General features: G+C 39.7%; 1 protein-coding gene across 14 annotated transcripts in view; it reads right to left on the reverse strand.

Annotated features, from left to right (window-relative positions):
- INPP4A (inositol polyphosphate-4-phosphatase type I A) overlaps positions 1-23,051 on the reverse strand; it is a 134,172-nt gene that overhangs the window by 19,821 nt on the left and 91,300 nt on the right. For 6 of the 14 annotated variants that reach the window (XM_074859013.1, XM_074859016.1, XM_074859014.1 and 3 more), the window contains 11 exons: positions 22,181-22,311; positions 21,726-21,830; positions 20,808-20,916; positions 19,114-19,131; positions 16,320-16,503; positions 14,746-14,964; positions 13,324-13,597; positions 9,882-9,914; positions 3,708-3,880; positions 2,157-2,280; positions 1,164-1,290 (listed from right to left, as the gene is read on the reverse strand). In XM_074859013.1, coding sequence (XP_074715114.1) covers positions 1,164-1,290; positions 2,157-2,280; positions 3,708-3,880; positions 9,882-9,914; positions 13,324-13,597; positions 14,746-14,964; positions 16,320-16,503; positions 19,114-19,131; positions 20,808-20,916; positions 21,726-21,830; positions 22,181-22,311 — 1,497 coding nt within the window. The remainder of the gene's footprint in view (positions 1-1,163; positions 1,291-2,156; positions 2,281-3,707; positions 3,881-9,881; positions 9,915-13,323; positions 13,598-14,745; positions 14,965-16,319; positions 16,504-19,113; positions 19,132-20,807; positions 20,917-21,725; positions 21,831-22,180; positions 22,312-23,051) is intronic. The other 8 variants (XM_074859020.1, XM_074859017.1, XM_074859022.1 and 5 more) reach the window with 5 other exon arrangements.

The following is a 23,051-nucleotide window of genomic DNA, read 5'->3' on the forward strand; positions in this document are numbered from 1 at the left end:
TCAGCCATTTCCACAGGTCTCAGCAATTTCCTTAACATACATGATTGTTCTGCAGACCTCCTTCAGTTGGGGCACTTTTCATTGCATGTGAACCTTAACAAAGTTCCTCTAAATGTTTTTATCTTTGAGAATTCTAGCTCTTTTTCAGATGTAGACAAAGCTGGTCAAAGCTCCAGTGGAGCTTGGTACAGCACACTGTAATCAAATAAGCCTAATTTCATCCAGAAATCAGATTCAAAACTAAAATATTCTACAGAGTCTGAAATACAGAAACATTAAAACATCAATTTTCATGAGGCCTCTGTCCTTCCACAGTTTCATCCCCACCTGTGAACTGGCTCCCTCTTGGGCAAGAACTCTGTTGCAGGGGGCCCATCAGCCCCATGTCAGAAACCAGGGCAAGGCCAGCTGATAAGCAGGCTGCGGCATTCAAATTGAAGTCTGACTGCTGTAAATGCTTCCCATCATAATAACGCTATAACAGATCACTCCCACTCCACTTTACCTGAGGATGTGAATGTTTGTTACTTCAGACTTTAAAACAAAAATTGCTTTTGAGCTCAAACTTGAAAATATCTCCTTTCAGACAACTGGTCAGAATGAGCAGCAGTCTGGTCTTTCACAAGCATTTGTAAGTTAAAGCCAGCTTGGGCCCGATAGTTTGAAATTGATCACAAATAGGCCTCACCTCAGCAGCAGCCCATCAACTGCCTGATACACGTTCCATGTCTCATTGTGCTAATGGTGGCCCATTACTCAGTGGCATGCAGTAAAGCACTGACCAACTGATCAACAGCAGGGAATTTCAGACGCTGAGATCAGACTGAAAAGTCAGTCTGAAATTTAAAACCAGCACAAATGCTTAAGAAAAGATTGAATACTTCTGGCTTATGACTGTGGAAGGCTACGTCAAGATGACATTTATTCACAAAACAATACTGCATGGTTTGAGCCTTGCCATATATCCCTTTTCAGCTTAGCTCCCTGTAAAATGAAACATCGATAAAAATGAGTAAGTCCACTTCAAAACATTTCTTTGAAGTTCTGAGGAGAAAAACAGCACAGTACAAAAGCACATAATTAATTTCAAGTACAGTATCACTGCTTCGCCCATCTGCAGTCCCACCCCACTTCCTGCTCCCTCTCTCCCCATTTTTTTTTACCGATTTCCAGTAATGACTGGCAGCATGTCTGTAGATGTGTTTGATGTGGCCTGAGTTACTTTAAAGGTTACATTCCTCAAGTCCATGATTCCCAAACTCATGTCCTCCAGCATTGCCAGCTCCTCACCTAAATCATGGAGGAAAAAGTGAACCGTAATCATCACTCGTTATGTACAACTTCCCTTTATCAATTTGATGACAACTGTAGGTCATCGCTCTCATAAAGAAGTTCTATGGATGAAGAAGCTCAGGAGCCCAGGCCTTCACCTTGACCTACAGACAATGTCATGATTGACTTTATGAGTTTAGCAAATTTGGAAAATACCAATTATATAGCACTGTCCAGACTACTGTTCTTCAAGTAGATTACATGCTGATTTTACAATTTAGACGATGCTACTAAGTACTTCTCAGCACTGTCATAATAACCTTTGTGTTGGAAAAGTGTGTTGGAAAAGTTACAAGGTATTTTGGATTTGTTCAGTAAAGCATTCCCTAACTGGCATCCAGATGGCTGTTCAGACACAGCAGTGAAACAGCTGTTCAGACACAGCAGTGAAACACTTTTGAGTGAAGTACTTTCCTTTTTTGTATTTTCTCTTAAATCTTACTTCATACTGTAGGATTACAGGAGGTCAAAAAAATTCAGAAAGTGTATTTTGGGCACAGTTTCTCCCAGTTTACCAGAATTTTAATTCCATTTATTTTTTGAAAAAACAATCAATATGATACCGTTTTTTTTAAACCTTTGACATTGTATTATAAGGCAAGTACACTTTATCTTTCAGAAGTAATTCAATTAAATGCAAAGAAATTCAGAGTTGGTAGCTAATTAAGTACTCCAGATATAATCTGGTTTTGCCTTTCAGTTTTCAAAATAATTTTGCATCTGAGCTGCAGATTGCCCTAAACACTCATGTTCTGCTGCAGCCAATTTGAAGTAGAATTTGTCAACTCAACAGCTAATACCACCCAATGGCCCTGTGTCTTTACCGTAAGTGCTCAGCAGGCTCTCAAACTGCGCCAGCAAGCCAATGGTGTAGAGTTGTCTTAGAAATCCATCATCATGCAGGCAGTTCCTCAGCTTGATAATGAAACCACAAATGAGAGCTGTCAGCTGTGGGAAAGAAAACAGACAAGAGTGAAATGATTCAAGACAAAAAGGGCTCTTCAGCCCCAAACGGAAACAGTATCACATATAAGAGGTGTCATAAAATCTGTAAGACTGATGCTCTTTTCCCTCAAATGTCACTCTTCTTTTCCTTGCAGCTGAAGAGAGACAACCAACCAACCAAACCCCAAAACATTCATGAAATCAGATTTAGGGCACACTACCTTCATCTCGCAAGCTCTCCCAAAATGAGACTGCTGTTGATCTTACATATATTTGTTTTCTGGACACAATCACTTGTGTTAGGGCCTACAACTTAGGAATTACAAGAGTCTCCTTGGAGAATTGTTTGTTACATATAGAAAAGCAACACAGCTAGTTCCAGACCATGAATTTTGACAGTATGAATAAATTACTTTTTTTTAAAAAAAGAAGACATTTTTAAGAAAGCTTAAAAATGAATTATCTGTTTGCATTATGCAAAGATTCAAACTCTAGTGTTATGAGATATTGAGGACAAGGTCCTGAAGACCTAGTTCTAAGATCAGTACTAAATTCTAAGATTAATACTAGTCTTAATTCGCTGTCAACAAAGGAATTTCCCGAGTGATTGCCATATGCTAGGTACACAGGTGTATGACTTTGTTACAAAAATAAACAGAAGGGAATAAAGTTCTGTTTATGATGGGTAAACATATTCAAAGCACCGAGTTTAAAAAGTATCTGCAATATAAAGTGAGTTTTGTATAGAAAAATTCCCTGAATTTATGAGATATTACATTTTGGGACAACAGCCCTACCAAACAACAGCCAAGAGATAAGCTGTTTGAAATAAATGAACGAGATACTGATTTCATGGGGAAGCAGACACACCACAAAAGTGTTGTGGGCAGAAGAAACGTGGAAGGTTTTTTAGTACAGACATCTGCTAGTCAGTGGCTGACACAAGAGACCCCAGCAGGCCCTGAAACAGAACTTCTAGTTAAAAAAACAGCACTCATTTCTCTCCCTGTAGCTAGACTTTTCTCCTTAGGTACCGCAGGTTCTGTTGGTTTTCTTCATACAGAAAACAACAAAAGGCAACCGAGGGAGTACCCTTTCTGCTCATAGTTCTTCTTTCCCCTTTTTCACATCTTACTTCTGGTTTTAGTTTGGTGGCCTTGGAAGGCAAAGGTTGTTTCTGTAGAAACTAGTTCTGGAATAATTTTTTTCTAAAATAGTGAATGTCCAAGGGGACACTTATGTTATACATTGTCAAATGCACGTAAGTGACCAGTAAGGACAGGATAGCACAGTCTGCGAGAAGAAATCATGGTGTTAAACCCAAGAGTGGAACAGATCTGAAAAATTCTGAAAAGAGCAACCTTTCACATTTCATATAAACCCCACCACATGTCAGAGTGCAATCAAATCATGCATATTCACTTGCTTACAGTTTGGCAGAAGACGACATCCCTGCGATACTGAAGGCTCAGGCAGAGCCCTATTGTTGGGGCGCTGTCCTGCATTAATAAAAAGACCATGGCTTTCTTTGCCTTGTCACTCATCATGGCTACGCAGTCTGTGAGTGTTGTCAGCAAGGGATAAAGAGCTTCGCTCCATTCACCTGGTTAAAAGAAAAAAATTAGCAGCACTGTAAGTACTTTATTTGAAACAAACAAACATGCATTAAGAAGAAACTTCCTGTTGCAAATCAAAGGTATTGATAATTCACATTTAGGACATGTTTTATTTTGGCTGGCTGGTTACTCCCTACTTGTTATTAAATAAGTAATCTTACAGAGTGGTTATCACATGAGGAAAATATGGTGGATTTTACTCTGTAAGGCTGTTATGACTTTCCTGACTGTGTAATGGCACCCCGATTTGTGCCCACAGAACAGGCTACACAATAGCTGATTTGGAAAGCATAACAGAAACATGAATATCTATATACATACGTGTATATAACTGCATGTGCGTGTTCAACACACCCTTTCATAGTGCATACATGGACAGACAGTATAGAGTCCATCGTATAACAGAAACAGTGAACATCTGCTTAGCCATTTCTGTCAATGAGATTTCTCCCAAATATCTTGCCTTTGGATCTTTTGTGGACTCACAGGTATATCATTCAACTGCCTCACCATCCTATTGATACTTGTAGCACCTCAGTGAGGTACAATGACTCTTATCTCCCATTTGTAGCACAGGAATAATAAGGCAGAAAGGTGAAAAATTCATGTAGGTAAGTGTCCTCTGTCTGCTGAGTGACTTTGAAGGCTTAGAGCTAGCTAGCAAGAAACACTAAGTATAGTGATTTAGGTGGGAGTTAGCCAGATCCTTGGAAGTAGTTCAGTTCCACTGAAATACACAAGATACTTCACAGAGGGACTTTGTTCAAGGTCCTACACAGGAAGCACAGAAATGAAATTGAGTTGCCAAAATCCTATTTTAGTACCCCAAACATTGGGCTTTCCTTCTCCTTAAGAGATTGCTCTGTCTTAAAATGCCCCACAAGCTCAGTTTCCTTTCTTTCCTTCTTTCATCTTTTGTCTTAACCACCAATTTTAAAAACCCATTTCCTTGACTGTATTAAAAATTATTCAGATGTTATACCAAAATCCATTCTCTCTGCAATATAAAAAGAAAATAGAACAGTGCTTTGGTTTTGCCCTCCTTAACGCAAGGTTGAAACAGAAGATCACTTCTCTTTTTAAAATGAAGGACAGTGTGTTTTATTTTTAAAAAGCACTGGAGCTCACAAACAGAACACACACAACCCTCAGCCTGGCTGGCTATAGGAACAAGGCAACATACACATCAGGACCTGCATGAATGGGGCACTTCAAGCCCCTGAAAGGAAGCTGTTTGGGATTTTGACTCAAAGGCAGGACTAAGAGCTACTAATAATAAATGTTTCTTTGATAGCCAGCCAAAGAGAGGAACTTTGGAAGTCTGCTAACAGAAACATAACTGACAAGATTAACAGAACTATCCTTTTTTGCTTTTGTTCTGTGTGGTAGATAGATAACCTCATAAACTACACAAAGGGGAAGTTGTTTGGCTCTGTTCCATTGCCATTAAAAAAAAGCAGGAAACCTCAAAAGAACAGGCAAGGAATTACAGCTTGTCTTTTGTATTCCATTAAGTATTTTTCTCTCAAAATAAATCAGATGCCATAACATGGCCCCTTGAACACCTGAAAAGCAAAACAGAGATGATACTGTTTCTCTTACTGCATTTAAGAGCTTTTATATAAACAAATGAGACTGACAAAGAGAACTGAAAGATTGTATTGCGTTTGTGTGGCAAGGTTTTGGTAGCAGGGGGCTACAGGGGTGGCTTCTGTGAGAAGCTGCTAGAAGCTTCCCCTGTGTCCGACAGAGCCAATGCCAGCCAGCTCCAAGACACTGGCCAAGGCTGAGCCCACCAGTGATGGTGGTAGCACCTCCGGGATAATGTATTTAAGAGGGGAACAAAAAACCCCGCATAATTGCAGTCAGTAGAAAGGAGTGAGAATATGTGAGAGAAACAACTCTGCAGACACCAAGGTCAGTGAAGAAGGAGGGGGAGGAGGTGCTCCAGGTGCCGGAGCAGAGATTCCCCTGCAGCCTGTGGTGAAGACCCTGGTGAGGCAGGCTGTGTCCCTGCAGCCCGTGGTGAGAGGGCAGGCTGTCCCTCTGCAGCCCATGGAGGTCCACAGTGGAGCAGATCTCCATCTGCAGCCCGTGGAGGACCCCACGCCAGAGCAGGTAGATGCCCAAAAAAGGCTGTGACCCCATATGGGAAGCCCACACTGGAGCAGGCTCCTGGCAGGACCTGTGGACCCATGGAGAGAGGAGCCCATGCTGGAGCAGGTTTGCTGTCAGGACTTGTGACCCTGTGGGGGACCCACGCTGGAGCAGTCTGTTCCTGAAGGACTGCACCCCGCGGAAGGGACCCACACTGGAGTAGTTTGTGACAAACTGCAGCCTGTGGGAAGGACTCACATTGGAGAATTTATGGAGGACTGTCTCCCATGGGAGGGACCCCACACTGGAGCAGGGGAAGAGTGTGAGGGGTCCTCCTCCTGAGGAGGAAGGAGCAGCAGAGACAACGGGTGATGAACTGACTGCAACTCCCATTCCCTGTCTCTCTGCACCGCTCAGGGGGAGGAGGTTGAGAAATTGTGAGTGAAGTTGAGCCCAGGAAGAAGGGAGGGGTGGGGGAAAGGTGTTCTAAGATTTAGTTTTTATTTCTCATTACCCTACTCTGGTTTGATTGGTAATAAATTAAACTAATTTCCCCAGTTTTGCCTGTGACAGTAATTGGTGAGTGATCTCTCCCTGTTCTTATCTTGACCCATGAGCTCTTCATTGTATTTTCTCTCCTCCCATCCAGCTGAGGAGCAGAGGAGTGGCTTAGGTGGGCACCTGGCATCCAGCCAGTGTCAGCCTACCACAAAGATCTTCCAGTGCATCATCATCATCTCATTGCTTGGATATACATACATGTACATAGTTATTAACTCAGTGGAGATTTAAAATTGTGGTGTGTCTGGCAGCACTTCATTTGAAAGATATGTTTATCTGTGGCAATCACAAAGTACAATGGTGGTATACCAGCCTGCCTGAAGATAAAGCAATTGTTAGATTTTTTTTTTTCTCCCAACACTCACAGGTAATGCAGTGGCTCATCCAGGCTAATGAGCAAAAATCCTATGTACTGTGTATTCTCTTAGTTTAAAAATTTTGACCATGAAGAAACAAACCCTTGTCAGTTTGAAAAATTCTAAATGCTTTTTGCTACCTACTTCACAGAGGTGTCACCTGTGTTCTTTTAATTTTTTAGTCAATGGTAGTTGCTACTAACAGTAAACAGGAATAAAAGGAATTGCACTGCCAGGCTCAAATCAGTCTGGAACACAGCAGCATTTAAATAAATGTAGAAGGACTATTTGTTCAACTTTCACCTAGATTTTCCTGTCCTTCTGTTTCCCCCTCATTAGTTTTCCTAACAGAACTTTATTACTGAAAGTACATTTTCTATCAAATCAATCAATGGGACCTTCAAACACCATGAGGCACTAATTCTAACGAGGAATCTACTTTGAGTTTTGCTCTTATGTTCTAGGAGATGACCAGAACATTTTGAAACTATTACAGACTCCACTAGGCAGATTCATGGGTAAGATGATTTGGCATAGGGCCTGAAACAATGGAGATGCAACAAGTTGTTACAGATTTACAACAGCTGGAGATCTAGTCCAAGCTAGCTGTTGGTACGTCTGGGACACAAATCCTGCTTTTCAATCAGAGGTTTCTAGCTCATGTTAAAAGTTATTCCATCTAAAACCCAGCATTGTACGAACTGGCAGGGTGCCTGGCATTTGCTTTAGGTGCTTTATATTGTACAGCAAGAAGCAAATCCTGCAGTCTCCACTCAGCTACAACTGAATTCTGGCTGGCAAATAAGGGCCAGACTTGGCCCCATGTCCTGGTTTGGGCTGAGATAGAGTTAATTTTCTTCCCAGTAGCTGGTACAGTGCTGTATTTTAGATTTAGTGTGAGAATAATGTTGATAACACACTGGTGCCTTAGTTGTTGCTAAGTAGTGCTTATCCTAAGTTAAGGACTTTTCAGTTTCCCATGCTCTGCCAGTGAGGAGGTGCACAAGAGGCTGGGAGGGAGCCTGACCAGGACAGCTGACCTGAACTAGCCAAAGGGATATTCCATACCACAGGACTTCATGCTCAGTACATAAACTGGGGGGAAGTGGCTTGGGGCAGATCATTGCTCTGTCGTTCGTCAGTGGGTGGTGAGCAATTGCACTGTGCATCACTTGTTTTTTCTTGGGTTTTATTTCTCTTTGCTATATTATTTTTCATTAATATTATTATTAAATTATTATATTTTATTTTATTTTAGTTACTGAATTGTACTTATCTCAACCCATGAGTTTTACTTTTTTTCCAATTCTCCCCCCCATCCCGCTGGGAGTGGGGAGGAGTAAGCTGTGTGGTGCTTAGGTGCTGGCTGGGGTTAAACCACGACAACCCGTAAGCCTTTGTTATTTTTCTTATGACTGCTGCTGACCAACCTTAATGTACACTTTGAAATGTGGCATTTTGGAAAAAAAAAAAAAAAAAAAGAAGAGAAGAGAGAGATGCTGGGAAGGCCTATTAGTTCACATAGTGGACCTTCTCTGACTATACACTATATAGACTATCTTATAAAAAAAAATGTCTTGTTATAAGAACCTAATACATAAAGCCTGTATAAATCAAGGATGTAATGACAAGTGGGAAAGGTTTTTGCTTTTTTTCCCCCTAAGAGTCTCTCTTGTTCAGAGCAATAAAAATATTAAAATAACTGTCTTCCAGAGCCCTGAAAAAGATATTCTAAGTCTTTTCATATTAAAAAACCCCTAGCATCCATAAACTAAAGTACTGGGCACCTGCAGTTGCCCTTGGTTTAGGTCAGGGTTGCAAGGACTCACAACCTCTAAAAAAGATTTATTAAATAAGTGGTAGTTGCTTAGCCCCGATCTAGCAAAGTATAATCAGCAACACACTTAAGCACACAGTCGTGTCACGTTTGGCTTCAGCGGGAAGTAAGTATTAAGTGCTTCACTACATGGCAGCTTCACTTAAGTTTAAGATGCAGTTTTGTGTATATCTGGGTACGCAGTTGGGGTAACCTGACTGCTTGTAATTTCTCCTATCTAAAAAAATAAATGAATAGCATTCACTTATGCACCACATTCGTATTTTGCAAAAACTAAAGGGATGTTCCAAAAATTAAAAACTTGTGGAGTCTCTTATTGATTAAAAACACTTTCTTAGTGATAGAAGAAAACAGGGTGGACAGCTGGGAAGAACATTAATATACTTTGTGAAGATGAAAATCATACCTGCACTGGGACTTTATTTCTCATTAGTTTCACTAAACCCAGGAGTCCATGCTGTAACAGTTCAAAGACTGAACCTTCACTGAACTCAGATTAAACTATTCTCAAATGGGAGAAATTACAGCCATCTAGTTGGGAGAGAGCAGTATTACAGAGGCATATTATTCAGACCTTGTAAATGCAACACAAGTGTGTGGAAATACAAGGACAGAGGAAAGGCTAACAGTGGGATGAAAGTCTCTTAAATTCTGTATTCTGAAACATTAGATTTGCAATGTCCAACAGTGCTTGGTGTGTAGTCACAACAGATTTTTCCATCAGCCTTGCTGACTGCTCCGTGTTCTGCTCGAATTCTCATACAGAAAGGCCAGCTCAACACTACACATGAAAGGGCATGTCTGAAATGTCAGACTCTCACAGACTTCAATGACTTTTGGAACAGACCTCAAATCATTGTCACCTACAACCAGTTGCTAAAACACATCAACTGGAGAAACCAAAGAGACCATGAACAAATGCTTTCCCATACCTGGACATGAGAAGTTACCAGATACCCACTTCCACTATTATTTAGGAAACAGTAACTTCTCAATACGCTTAGGTAACTCACGTGATATTGCAGAGCATTACCATTTCAAAATGGTCAATCTTAACAGCAAGGTAGTTGTTCAGTTGTTAATTATGAACAAACCCCTGCAATTTTCAGAAGAAGCAGAAGCCATGAATGCACATACCTGGGCCAGATTCTTCCGGAGCGGGGCTGCAATCTGCACAGAAATGGAGGGGCAACATGCATGATTAAGGAGCAGCAACATAGTCTAAATACAAGCAACTCAAATGCTCAATGCCAGGGTTCTCAAACACTTTCACCAAGGGAAGAGGCGCTCAGCAGAGATACTCCTTTGCCTGTGGGTACTGAGGGCATGGGCTGTCCACTCTACTGTTTCTGATCAGAGGAACACCTAGACGGGGACTTGGAGGAAAGCCAGTACCTGCTAGCTCAGGGGCTTGTGGATTGTCAGCAAGTGCACTGTCAATTCCCAGCAATCCACAGGGCACAATTTGAGAACCACTGGTTTAATGCAATTATAGAATAAGCTGGCAGTAAGGCTGCTAAACAGAATAGCAGAAGACTAGCAGTAAGTTCAATGCACTTAACAGAAAATAACATTAAGGCACCACAACACAAAAGTAATAAAGAAACAGTACTTTGCTATCTTAGACAAGTTTACGTTATACAATTTCTGAGATAGTTACACAAGCATTAGATTGTATATTAAGGGCTGAAGCCTCACCAGTGAAGCCTGTGAGTGTTCCACACTCACTTCAGTGGGAGGAACAAGCTGTCAGATGAAAATACACTACAGTGCAATGCAAATGGTAAAAAAAAATATACACCCTGTTATAGCAAGTCTTGCATTAATGAGAAGTAGTTTATTAAGCTAACAGGATTTAAACTTCTGTTGTTTATATCTAGACTCATTAGTAAAGAAATTATGAATTTGAAAATAACAACAGAAAATATCAAATTCAATTGTATGCACTAGGACAATTAGCTGAGCTAGACAATCCCAGATAAAAACCTCTCAGTAAATTAAAACTCATCACGTTCATTAAAGAAGCTATATGCCCCCATGCAGTTTTAATAATGAATACCAAAGCCTATAACAAAAATAAATTTTCAAAGAATTTCTTAAGTCTCCCTTCTACTATTTCAGGCAGTATTTTCTTTCACAAAAATTAATTTCTAGAGAGATCCTCTAAAGTCCTTCAATAACATTCTACTGTCTCTCTCTTACCAATTCTGGAAGTATCTTGGTTTGCTGGTTCTTACATGGCTTTCAAGAAAATTTCTGGCTGCCTCTCTGCTCAGTGTCATTTATTAAAAACTCAAGAGTTACTAACAGAAAAAGTGTTAGTTCTCTGAATACATGTCAAGGAAAAACTTTAAAATGTTGTGATTCTGAACTTAGAGAAAGGATCTTCTTTGTCCCTCAATTATTCCCATGATCAGTTGTGGAAAGTGACAGTGAAAGGGAATTCATAAAATAGTTTGGGTTGGAAGGGACCTTTAAAGGTCATCCCACCCTGGAGTGAGCAGGGACATCTTCAACTAGATCAGGTTGCTCACAGCCCTGTCCAGCCTGACCTTGAATGTTTCCAGGGATGGGACACCTCCCACCTCTCTGGGCAACCTGTTCCAGTGTTTCACCACCTGCATTGTAAAAAAGTGTCTTTCTTTTATCTAGTCTAAATCTACCCTCTTTTAGTTTAAAACCATTTAACAGGCCAGGTTTGGTGTGCAGTAAAGGGAAGTAACTCAATGGAAAATTCCCACTGATTTCAGTAAGACCGGTTTTCTTCATAGTATTGAACCTGTTACTCTGTCAAAATACTGATCATTAATTAGGAACTACATCTGATAAGAATGTGATCAAGTACTCAGCTTGCCCTGGCTTACAATAAACTTCCCAAGTGCAATTCAAACTGCTCATTAAGATCTACAATGTTTGCACCAGATACCTAAGAAACAGGATTTTCTCTAAGTTAAATTCACCCCACATTGGCTGACTTCAGATCTAGCCCTTACACTCAGGTAGCACTGGGAAATGGCAGCAAGCCCCTTAGCTTTAAAGCTTGCTACATTTCTTGATTTAATGTTTCTGTCTCAGGTTCTGAGGATTAAATGGGAAGATTTTTTTCCTATTTTGGAGGAACAGCAGGGAAAGGTTACAGAAACTCTTGGCACAAACAAAACCTTTGGTAGATAAGTGCAGCTAATTCCATTTTTATATGGCATAAGTGTCAAGATCCAGAGTAGATTTAAAAGACCGACTGAAAATTAAAGAAAATGATTGTAAGATGCTTTCAGCATCAAATTGTCTTGGGAAGAGCTTCTGGTATCACCCAGCACAAATAGTTCCTATTCTTTTTAATATTAAAAGTCCACAACTTTTAATCACTGATATGAAGGTGCATTGAATCTTACTGATAAAACTTTCATGTAAATACCTGTAAAACTTCACATAAACTAGATTGTAAATAAAAACATTTAAAGGTATCAAACCGGAAGAAGAAATTAAGTCAAAGATTAATAGAGAACACATTCTGAAACAAGAACCACCTCTCCTGTTCCCTTATAATACACAAAAATGTCAGTCTAATCTAGAAAAACATGGTCATTTAAGATACTAAGCAACTCATATGTAACATTTACAAAGCTATACAAAAATATATATTAACATTTATTTTAACTTCCTTCTTGCTTTTTTTTTAAGGTACTGCCTTCCACTGCAACATTAACAATGGAATGGACATGAAATCAGAGATGCACATAAAGGACAAAGGCCCATCAAACGATAAGACAGAACAGGAAGAAGGAAATGAAAACACAGATCAATCTTTCTAGCACACCTGCTCTATTAAGTGGCCAAATCATAGTGACCATATGTAAAGAATGTGAGAATAGGTCAAACAAGTACATATGTAAATGAAATAATTCTGAAATTTAATGCATGGTTGCAAAACTGTCAACCTAAGCTGATAAGGATATCTCTTCATTCACACACTCGTGGCATTATGCTGGACTCAATCCAGCACTGACGTTACCTCAAATTTTGATAGGATTATTCCACTGAGAGCTTGCACTGCCAATTCCTACCTTTCTCAGCACCACAGTTTTTGACAATTCGGGTTAAAATTTGCTTTAAACTCCAGTAGGTTCATCCAAGTTCAGCTCAGTCTAATAGGACTGCTTGGCTCCCCTCCTATGTTCTGTCAGCCCAGCTGGGACCATTAGTGTTGCAGTTTTATTTATCTTTTATAGAGGTTCACTGTAATAAGCTTTGATTGCTGCAAAGAAGCTGAAGCCAACAGTAAAGCTACCAGAGGTGGTGTTTGACATATGCTAACCTGTTTTACCAGCTTAAAACACCCAGCGTGAAAACCAAATGCCACTGTCACCAATGGATTTGGCACTGATTTCAGTGGGATCAGGATTTCAAAATAAGCAATGGGCTTAGCAGCTCCCATACACCACCAGCCCTTTCTGCCTGACATCAGTGCTTAACACCACCACTAAACTAAAAACACATGGAAAGATGTAACAGAGGCTTAGGAATGATGCCAGCGCACAGCAAGAGAGCAGCAGCGAGAAGCGGTGTCTGGCATACGCACTTGTCTTTCTGAGAGAATGGCATGCACAGGATGGTATGGATGAAGGTGGTGGTGAGGATGATGAAGGTGGTGAGGATGATGAGGTCTCATTTAAATCTTCTGGATTTATCCAGTAGGCACGAGTGTCCCGATTACCTTTCTTACTAGTACAGCTGATGTCGCACTGGAAAACATCTTCACAGCTATCACTTTGCAAGCGCTCCTTCTGGAGAAGTTTGTCCACTCTCTGTATAATACACTCCAGACTTTTGTCAACGTTCAACCAAACTTTCTCCTTAAAAAAAAAAAAAATTTCTTTCTCAATTTAAAAAGAAAAGAGACCTTGGATAACAAATGTCTTGGCAATATTTTCTCCTGTGATTCTAGTCAGAACTCCTCTGCAAAGTCTCCTCTGGGCTATCATGTTTACATTTGTGCGCACACAAATTCTGGATATATAAATAATGTATACCAGCATGTCAACAATAGGTAGCGACATGTCTTGTGTGGTAAATTGCAAAGCTTTTTTCTAAGTAAATTTGCTGAACAATTTTAAGTACCTCTTCCTGCACTATTATTTCAATTTCTAACTGGCACTATTATTTATTCTTGAAACTCATGTTTGACATAATAATTGGATAAAATCACACATCTCTCTTTCCTATATAACTCAGTGAATAACAGATAAAATTACTGTATTGTATTACTATCTAAATAACTGAATTGGCTTTATTCGTATCTCATTACTGTGTGTTTGACTATGTCAAAGTATGCCAAAATAATCAAAACGAGCAAGGATTCATTTCCAAAATTAATTGGATCTCATTTCAAAATTGATATTTCACAATATTAATAATTTTTTTAATTACTCTTGACTATTTTTGAGATTTAATTAACTTCTGTTTATATTACACAGTGACAGAATTTACACAGCCCAATTCTCATTTCAGTTGGCAGCATGGTAGGGAAAACCATTTAAATACTTGGTGCAAAAAGTTTTAAAATGCTGTTCATAATCAAAACAGAGATGGACTGCAACTTCTAAATATATAGAGGAAAATAAAAATAGGAAGGCTGAATTGTACAGCTAACACACGCAAAATATGCTTTAATTTGGAGAAGTGTAAAAGCCCTTTGTACTACGGTCAGTTTTTCTCTTTATTTACTTCCCCTTGGAACTGACTTCAGAAAAACCACGTACCTACTGTAATGATTTCCACTGTTTAGGAGATCCAGAAATATTTATTAAGGCCTGTTTGTATCCCCATGCCAAGAAGTAATTGAGCATAGGATAAAGGCAACATCCTTGCTAGTTGACCAATACCTCAAAAATACTCATCCTATGCATATCTGGTGAACAGTCACAGAGCTTATAAACAAAAGAACACAGTAAACAAAAACTAGAAAGAAGAAAATATTCATCATTCCACTAAGCAAACGTACCCATTCCTCTTCATGCCAATCCACCTGCAGAGAAGATCGGCTATTTCTTCCTGTCCACCTAGCAACAAGTGTATCTTGATCATTCCTCAGCATCACTTGCTCCCCTTCTCCAGAGGTTGGAGATGCTTTTGAAGCTATATAGTCTGGCCTTGCAGCATTCAGTCCATGGATTGAATTTGCCAACAGCTTGCAATCACAGACTGTGACAAGTTGCCGGGTCTAAAAAGCAATAAATCCCCCACATTTTAACAACTTTACACAATCTATACCATAATCTTCCACAGAAATTAAAAAGAAGAACTAGTATTCTGTAAAAGAAACTAACCATTGTTTAGGAGTCTCGAAGGTGCCTTTTAAATAATTTTGCAGAATGGCCTTAAAAAGCAATATAGGATACGAAAACACAAACGATACATTTCCAAAGTTTGTACTACTATATTAGCCTCGCAATTGTTGAAAATTTCACTAATAAATGTGCAATTCACCTTTATTTGCACTTCACTCTCCATTTGATGAAAGCATAGAACAATGTGCAGACATTTTCATACCCCACACAATAGTTGCCACACCAGAGACCATGCTTAACCTCCACCATCTTGTCTGAATTCATAACAAGGCTTAAAGAGGAGGGCTGAAGATATAACTCGCTAATCAATGCAACTTGTTCCCTGCCTTATTTAGTGGTGTTGTATTAAAGGATTTCTATAAGTTATGTGAATATGAAAAGTATCTGGCCTGTGTGTCTGTTAAAAAACAAAAGCGACAAACAAGCCCTTACTGTGTTATATATACACGTTGTCCAGCTGTAGAAAATCCCACAGATCAGCTATACACACAGTACTCATTTAGAGTGAACGTTACAATAAACAATACATTTACATTATTTTTTGCGCTCTACAAAGTTGTATGCATACCCCCTCCACTGGGACAATTTATGGCGAGTTCATTGGCCATTACTGCCATTTACAACCTTCAGATCTGCTTCAGGGCCAGAAGAGGTCAGTAAAACTGTATTTCGTTTTTTGTCCCTGTAAATAAGATTGTGTTCAGCTGTGGGTCCAGTCTGGTTTCTGGAGTACCCAACCAAGTACCCAACAAGAAATAAGTGATTCACATCACTATAATTCAAACAAAGGCTGTGTCACCATTATTCCTTATTTTGTCAGTGGAAAAATACAGAATTGTTTCATTAACTTTTTTGCCCAGTTGCTGCTGCTTGACAGATGACTCAGAGAAACATTAAAATAAAACAGGTGGTTATGGAGAAAAGGGTATAAAAGAAAGTGAAGAATGCACACTTCTGGAATATGATGAATGAACAGAGGAACCAGAGGACATTGCTCTCCACTGCACTCTCAAGAGGAGGTGAAGGCTCGAATGTGCAAAGTAGGAGACAACCTAAATAAAAACCAGCAAATTTTAAAGGCTGGTCTGAGTTTGCTTTTTCTTTAGGACTGCACACGTTACAATACACTACTGAACAAGGTAAATAGACGTTCCAAGAAAATTTACTAAAGATAGACAGAGAAAAAAAATACACTGTGCTTCAGTGTAGAAATGTTTTATTCTCCTACCTTGTCTGCTAGGATGGCAAGTGTTCTTTCAAGGCCATTAGCTGATCTATCCTTGGCAGCTCTTGAGAGCCGTTCCGCATAATAACTGACCTGCGTTTTCAGGGTGTTGATTTGTGCAATAATTTCCTTTGCTCTAACAATGTCCTGTGGGATGTATATTATAGACTGGGAACTTGTTGAAGTGCTGAAAAAGAAAGACTGATTTTAGGGGGAAAATTAATCTAGCGGTACACGTATTACAGTGGCATGCTGGGGAATTAATGGCAGACAACAAAAATTTACCTAAGCTAGCAATCAACAGTGAAAGGCCAGTGGGCAATTGCACAGCAGGAACATGATCCTAGAGCCTTCTCTGCCTTTACTGAAAGCATTCAGATGCAGATTTACTAATCCCAAGGGGCTGTGGGCAGAGCTTGTACACCAGAGGGACAGTTTTGCTGAGGAGAATGTGGGTGATAGATTTTGCCATCAGATACAGAACCACCATTTGCAGAGACAGCTTGCCCCACTCTCCCTCTCCTTACGACACAGACACTTCACTGAGGCCTGGTTTACAAACCTGTTTTATCACATAGCTACTAGCACAATGAAAAGAAAATCTGCACTCCTCCTAACACAGAAATGCCACCCAGATGCATAATGCAAACACTGTGGTATTAACAAAAAAAATCCTTCTGTTAGTATATCCCTTCATCTATTGCAGGCCTGATGCAAGTTACACCAGCAAAAGCAATCTCATGATACATAAACCCCAAAGTTTATCTCCAGGCTAATCCAAGGACTCTATCCCTGGTGTAGCTTCTGTTAGGACACACTTACTATACTAAACTAGGAACATGATACAGGTCTCCCTATTATAAACTCAGCTGTAACAATATAAAGCAATACCAAATTTTGACCTTTTCCAAATAGTAAAGGAAGCAAACTACACCAATAAAACATATCTTTATATTGGGAATACTGCAGCTCCACTAAAAAGGCTTACTTGGCAGTGGAGGAAAATAACTTATGTCCCCTAAGTTTAGATGTCTACAGAAGTTGCTTATCCAGTCCAAGACAGATGCTTGGACTCCCTCTGTAACTGCTGGAGAGAGAACAGCACTTCTAAAGGGTGAATTAATCCTACCTGAGAAAAGCCATTCACAAAAGCTGCCTTTTAGTTGAGAAAATTACTTTAAGCTGAAGTTGTGCTCTTGGTTAACTATGGAGCCTACCCACCACTACTCCCTTTTCCAGGCAATATGCTGTTTTTTAACTCCCAGCAGCAGAGCTATACAAAGATGAGGCCTTTACATCAGCTGCAGTTGTGACAAAGCATGATGCCCATTCATGACATGGCATCAACCATGAGGTGACACCAACTGTATATTATCTTAATTTTATTCATTTTTGCCAGTCATGAATGGCTTCAGCACAGTAACAGCACAGAAGAACCTAGTGTTTGCACCAATCTCAGCACTGTTCAATGGAGACAGCTACACTGAGAGACTACACAGAGAGGAGTTTCTTTTCCAGGCACGGTTACCTCAGATCCATGACCTCTGAGGAGTGTGAATTCCTATGCTACCCCTAAAGCAATGCTGCTAATTTCTGCAGCGTGTCTGTGAGGTAAGATGAGGGTTGCATGGGGCACACTTTAAAATTATTGCCACAAATACCAGTTCTTGTCCCTTAACGCGTATTAAGGCAAGGGGGGAGCTTAATCCCAGTATCTGTCTGAGCTCCATTACAAGAAAAGATGAGGGATTTGTTTTCAAAGGATATAAGGCACAAGGGATTCTTGAAGGAGTTTCCTTATTTTTGTCCCTCTGGTCACCCACCTGAGTGGAGCAGAGAACAACCACTCCCCAGTACTGCTACGCCATACGGCAAATTAATCTCAGCTTTTAGGACTTTCCCTGCACGATTTGTGCTGTCTACTGACTGGTGATCTTAGTGACAATTCCTCTGAGCAATTTCTTTCCACGACAGTGTGGTTAACATGCATAAAGACATATTTGGCAGGAAAGGCCATGCAGCATATTGAAATCTGATTTAGAATTATTACATTTTTAATGACAAACATTTGCTGGGATGATCAGGGGAAAAATTTATGGTGTAAAGTTCACATATATTTACTTTCCAACCTGCAATTGCTTTTTCAAATGAACAGCTCTCATTGTACTGTATCAGCAAACTGTAACACAGTCTTAAATTCACTCTCAGTGAATTAGGGGTTCAAACTATGAGTAATTTAGAGCAGAACTTCTGCGCTGTTGAACCATAATCAATGTTTCCTTTTCATAGCACTGAACACCACAACATGAAGAAAAATAAACAAAAGTTAAGTGAAAATGTTTAAATGAAGACATGGGTTACAAAAATATAAACCATGCCCAATCTATCACCATAAAGATTGAAAAATATGTAGAGTTATCTTAATTATCTTCCACCTCTGGCAGAAAGTTTCTCTCTCCAGGCAGTTTTCACTGGAAATAACAGAGAAAAAGGTAGAAAATTCTTGTGTTCTGATCTTCAGCTTTCTAACTTCTTATGATCAGAGAGAGCCAGGAAGCTAGCTGTTCATTACAAACAAACATTGCAGATGAAATGAAATTCATTCACACATCATGTTTTACAAAGCAGCTACAATTACTTAGAGCACAATTAGGGATGCCATGATGCATGACATTAAAAAGCCCTGCACACTTTAAAACACACCAGATCTTTGCCAAAGAAAAGAAAGAAAAGAAAAATAAAACAACCCAAAGAACAGAAACCCTCTCTACAGAACTCTCAGAAACAGAAAACTCACCAACACTCCTCATAACTGCTAAAAAAACAAAAAACCAAAATAAAATTAGCAGATTGTTAGAAAATACCAAAAGCAGAAAACAAAACAAAGGATGTTTGGGGAAATAACTTATCTGAGTCATCTTTTCAACAAGGCGGGTACATAAACTTGTAAGCAAAAAACCACAGATTGCCAGATGCCTGTGTGTTGTTCTGGGGAAATGTGGATGCACCAAGCACAGTTTTGCCAGTGAAAGGAGAAAGAACTCAATGATAACTATGTAACAGTGACACTGAGGAGATGGATCTCAGTTCTACTATACTGGCTTTTATGGTAACAAAGAAGTACTTAAAAGGAAAGTTATCCTTCAAATGTTGAACCTGCAGTTTTTATGGACCCAGAAGAAACAGTTCTGTAAAGCTTAGAGGAAAAGTACTGGATAGAAACTAAGCTCTCCAATCAGCTTAATTACTGGGTAAGGGGGAGAAAAAAGGAAACAAAAAAAAAAAAAAAAGACATGGAAACTTAGATATTGCAGGAGTGAGGCCCACTTCAGTAGCTAAAGTGACAGAAGGAGGTTATTTCAGAAAGCTATAGTGGTATCAAAAGAACAGGAAGGGTGAGCCTAGCATACCAGTGTTTCCAGGTTTACAGTTTCCTCTAGTCCCATCTGAGTGCACTCGAAGTCAGCAATAATTAGACTAGGCATATTTTTGCACCCATCTTTTTATCAGTACATATCTGACTGATGTTTACAGGATGCTGCTATTCACTTCTTCACTGCCAAAATTAATTCTGCAGTTGGCAGAGCCTGTTCCCCACATCACTCCGTCCTCTGACCAGCTCCAAATCCTACAAATCCTTTCTTTGGAAGGGCATTATCAAGGTCTCCTTTTCCCTAGCTACAATGACTCCTTGTCCTGCTGCTCTCATTGTTCCTTAAATTCTCCATACTGTAGCAAAAGTAATGCAGACCCAGACAACATTATCTCTTCCTTAGGAGCTGGAGTGGGTGCCAAGCAGGTCTCTCCCTTTAGCATATGGGACTTTCCCAATTTCTGCCCCTTCCTCTAGTACCTATGGTTTGCACTTCCAGAGACGTCACTAGACAATCCATGAAGACAGGACTGTGGAGGTCAAGTAGACTGTGGGGGTCTGCCTGTAGAGCAGAGTGAGGCCAGATTCAGAAGCCTAATCTGTGCATAAACCTTGAGGCAATGCAGAAAAGCCTCCAGCAACAGTCCCAAAACTAAACCCAAGTTGTCAACAAGGAATTGGCCTATCAGGCATAGCTGTTCTGTACTAAAAAGAGTTCAGCAACAGGACCTTGAATCTATGAGAGTGCTGAAAGCCTCCTGAAAATTATGGGTTGAAAGCATGATGTAGTGCAGCTGAGGAGGTTCTACAGACCAATTTTCTAATACACAATTAGGCAGAACCCAAACCCAACACCTAAAATAGTTAAGCTAAATGAACCAACAAGTATTAAGGAAAATCAAAGATTTCACTAGAACAACTATTAGAAAGGGCCCATCAGTAAAGAAACTGTTTCGTCTCTCCTTCTTTGGAAAAAAACATGGAATAATCTTCACATTGTATAGCAGAACTATGGAATGAAGTGCAACAGAAACATAGAATGAGGTGATCTTCCAAATCACTAAGAATGGACCAGAAGAAAAAGGCACAATAACAGCTGACACAACATTTCTACTTACTGTTTCTTTGCCTCTTCAAATTTATGCAGCTTTTTCCGCAAGCCACCTGATTTAAAGCCTTGACAATGAGCTGCTGGTGCTCCTATGGTGACTATGTCGTAGTTCTGATCTGAGATGGACAAAAAGGACTTACAAATGAAAGCTTGACATCTTTAATGTGGAAAAACAATTGTGGAAATTAAAAAAACTACTCTGAAAGGGATTTTTTTTAAAACTTTGTGACAGTGTTTTGAAGGACAGGCAAAACTGAATTGCTTTAGAGGCCCTAGAAATCCACCAAATACTTCTGAGGTAAAAGAACCATACTTGAATGCAGGTCCTCTGTTTCTTAATCTAGAAGATTAACAGTGAAAAACAAGCCTTAAACATCGATCGGTCTTTACACAAAACCTGCCACTACTGGAATCCCTCACATGGATATATGGGACAAGTGTGTGTCCATGGTTAGTGGGAATTACTGTTAAAAGAAGGAGAAACTTAGGTTATTTAGGAAGAAATAAGCTTGATGTGAACAAACTGGTATGATTTGGCATAACCATACATGATGGTTCCAGAGGCAAGCTTAACAACAAACAGAAGTCAGAACCTTTGCTATTCCGCTACAATTCAAAATGACTGTAAGGGACGTAGCAGCCTAATCTAATATATTCCATAGCACAAAGGCTGACTTGTGTCACCTAGGGTACAGTTAACTTCAGAACCTAGTTTTGCCACCTGTGGAATAGCAATAATTATACTTACGCCTCTTCTTTTGCAAAGAAATTTGGAATCTGAGAAGGTGCTACAAAAATGTCAAGTAGCACTAGTACTACAGAGCAGTAGTTTGTAGAAACTTGGCTATATGATTGAGGATGGAAATAAAAAAATTGAGAGAAAAGTAACAGAATAAGGTGAAGAATGAGACAAAGAAACAAATACCTGATCCTCCATCATCCTGGACTCTCATTCTCTGTATATGTAAATTTGTAGGAACAAATTCCAATTTTTTATCAGCTTTCAAGCTACTGGCTTTAAATGAAGGACCTGAAAAATACAGGAGAAAATTAATCATAAAAACCTTCTGCTTATGCTAAAACATTCAAGGAGCTTCACTCATCATTTGCTACGTGAAAGTAAAGCAGAGAAAAGGAAAAAAAGAAACCAAACCTTTCTGTTACTGTTCATAATTGTTCTCTACTTTCAGGGCAAAATAAGAGAATGAATGAATCAGATAAATAATTTCAGATCATTAGCAAACACAATAAATGTTAATAAAGAAATCTAATAATAGCATTTTTTTACTCATCCAACTAAAACATTCTGGGTTCACAATTTCAGAGAAGCACTAACAATCATGGCTGAGAAGTATCATATTATTAGGAAAAAGAAATCACCTTTATACTGGTGCAGGTCAGTTAGATTTTCCTGATAAGTTAAAATAATTGTTTGGTACTGAGTAACTATTTGTCGACGAAGGCTTTCCCAACAAGGAGACAGTTCTCCCAATTCTTCTAGTTCACAAACCCTAGGGAGGAGAAAAAAAAAAAGGGGGGGGGGGGGGGGGGGGGGGGGAGGGGTTTAGCTCCGTTGTCCACTTGACCGAGAATGAGTTTCACACTGTATCAATGTAGCACCATCCTCAGATGACACATTCTCAACTCACTCTAACCTACTCACCAGACTAGGGATGCTTCCAAACATACATCCCAACGAACAACTGTTGAGATCTACTCCAAGGTATGAAGGTTCATCACAGGCAAAATACACTGTGTTCCCTCAGGACCCTTAGGTGTTGGCCAAAACCAAAGTTTCCCACCTTTCTGCAGGAGCACTCAAACTATATGATGATTTGCAAATTACGGGCACTGTTGTCATATCAGGTGACTTGGAACAATGAGGACCTTTTTAGAACACTCCACTGAACTTCGGTGGCACTCAAATCAGAACTGTGGCAGAGGTTAGGTGGGAGATCAGCACCTATCTGACATTAGGTACAAGGAGTATCTGCGCTGGCCAGGTATCTACACACCAGCTTTCAAGGCCAGGCAGGGAAGGCCTAAGAAGCATAAACATTAATAAGGGTTTGGAGAGACAAAAGATGAGCCAACAAAACCTTCATTTGAGATTCAGGATTTTAGGGAAGTTTCACTGTAGGTGGAAAAAAGGACAACTGGATACCCCTAGATATGAACAGAAAAACCCCTGGCCTTCCCATTGCACCCTGACCACTAGGTTTTCAGTCACACGTGGCAATCCTGTGTTACA

The sequence above is a fragment of the Strix uralensis genome, chromosome 2, assembly GCF_047716275.1.
Source record: "Strix uralensis isolate ZFMK-TIS-50842 chromosome 2, bStrUra1, whole genome shotgun sequence".
NCBI lineage: Eukaryota > Metazoa > Chordata > Aves > Strigiformes > Strigidae > Strix > Strix uralensis.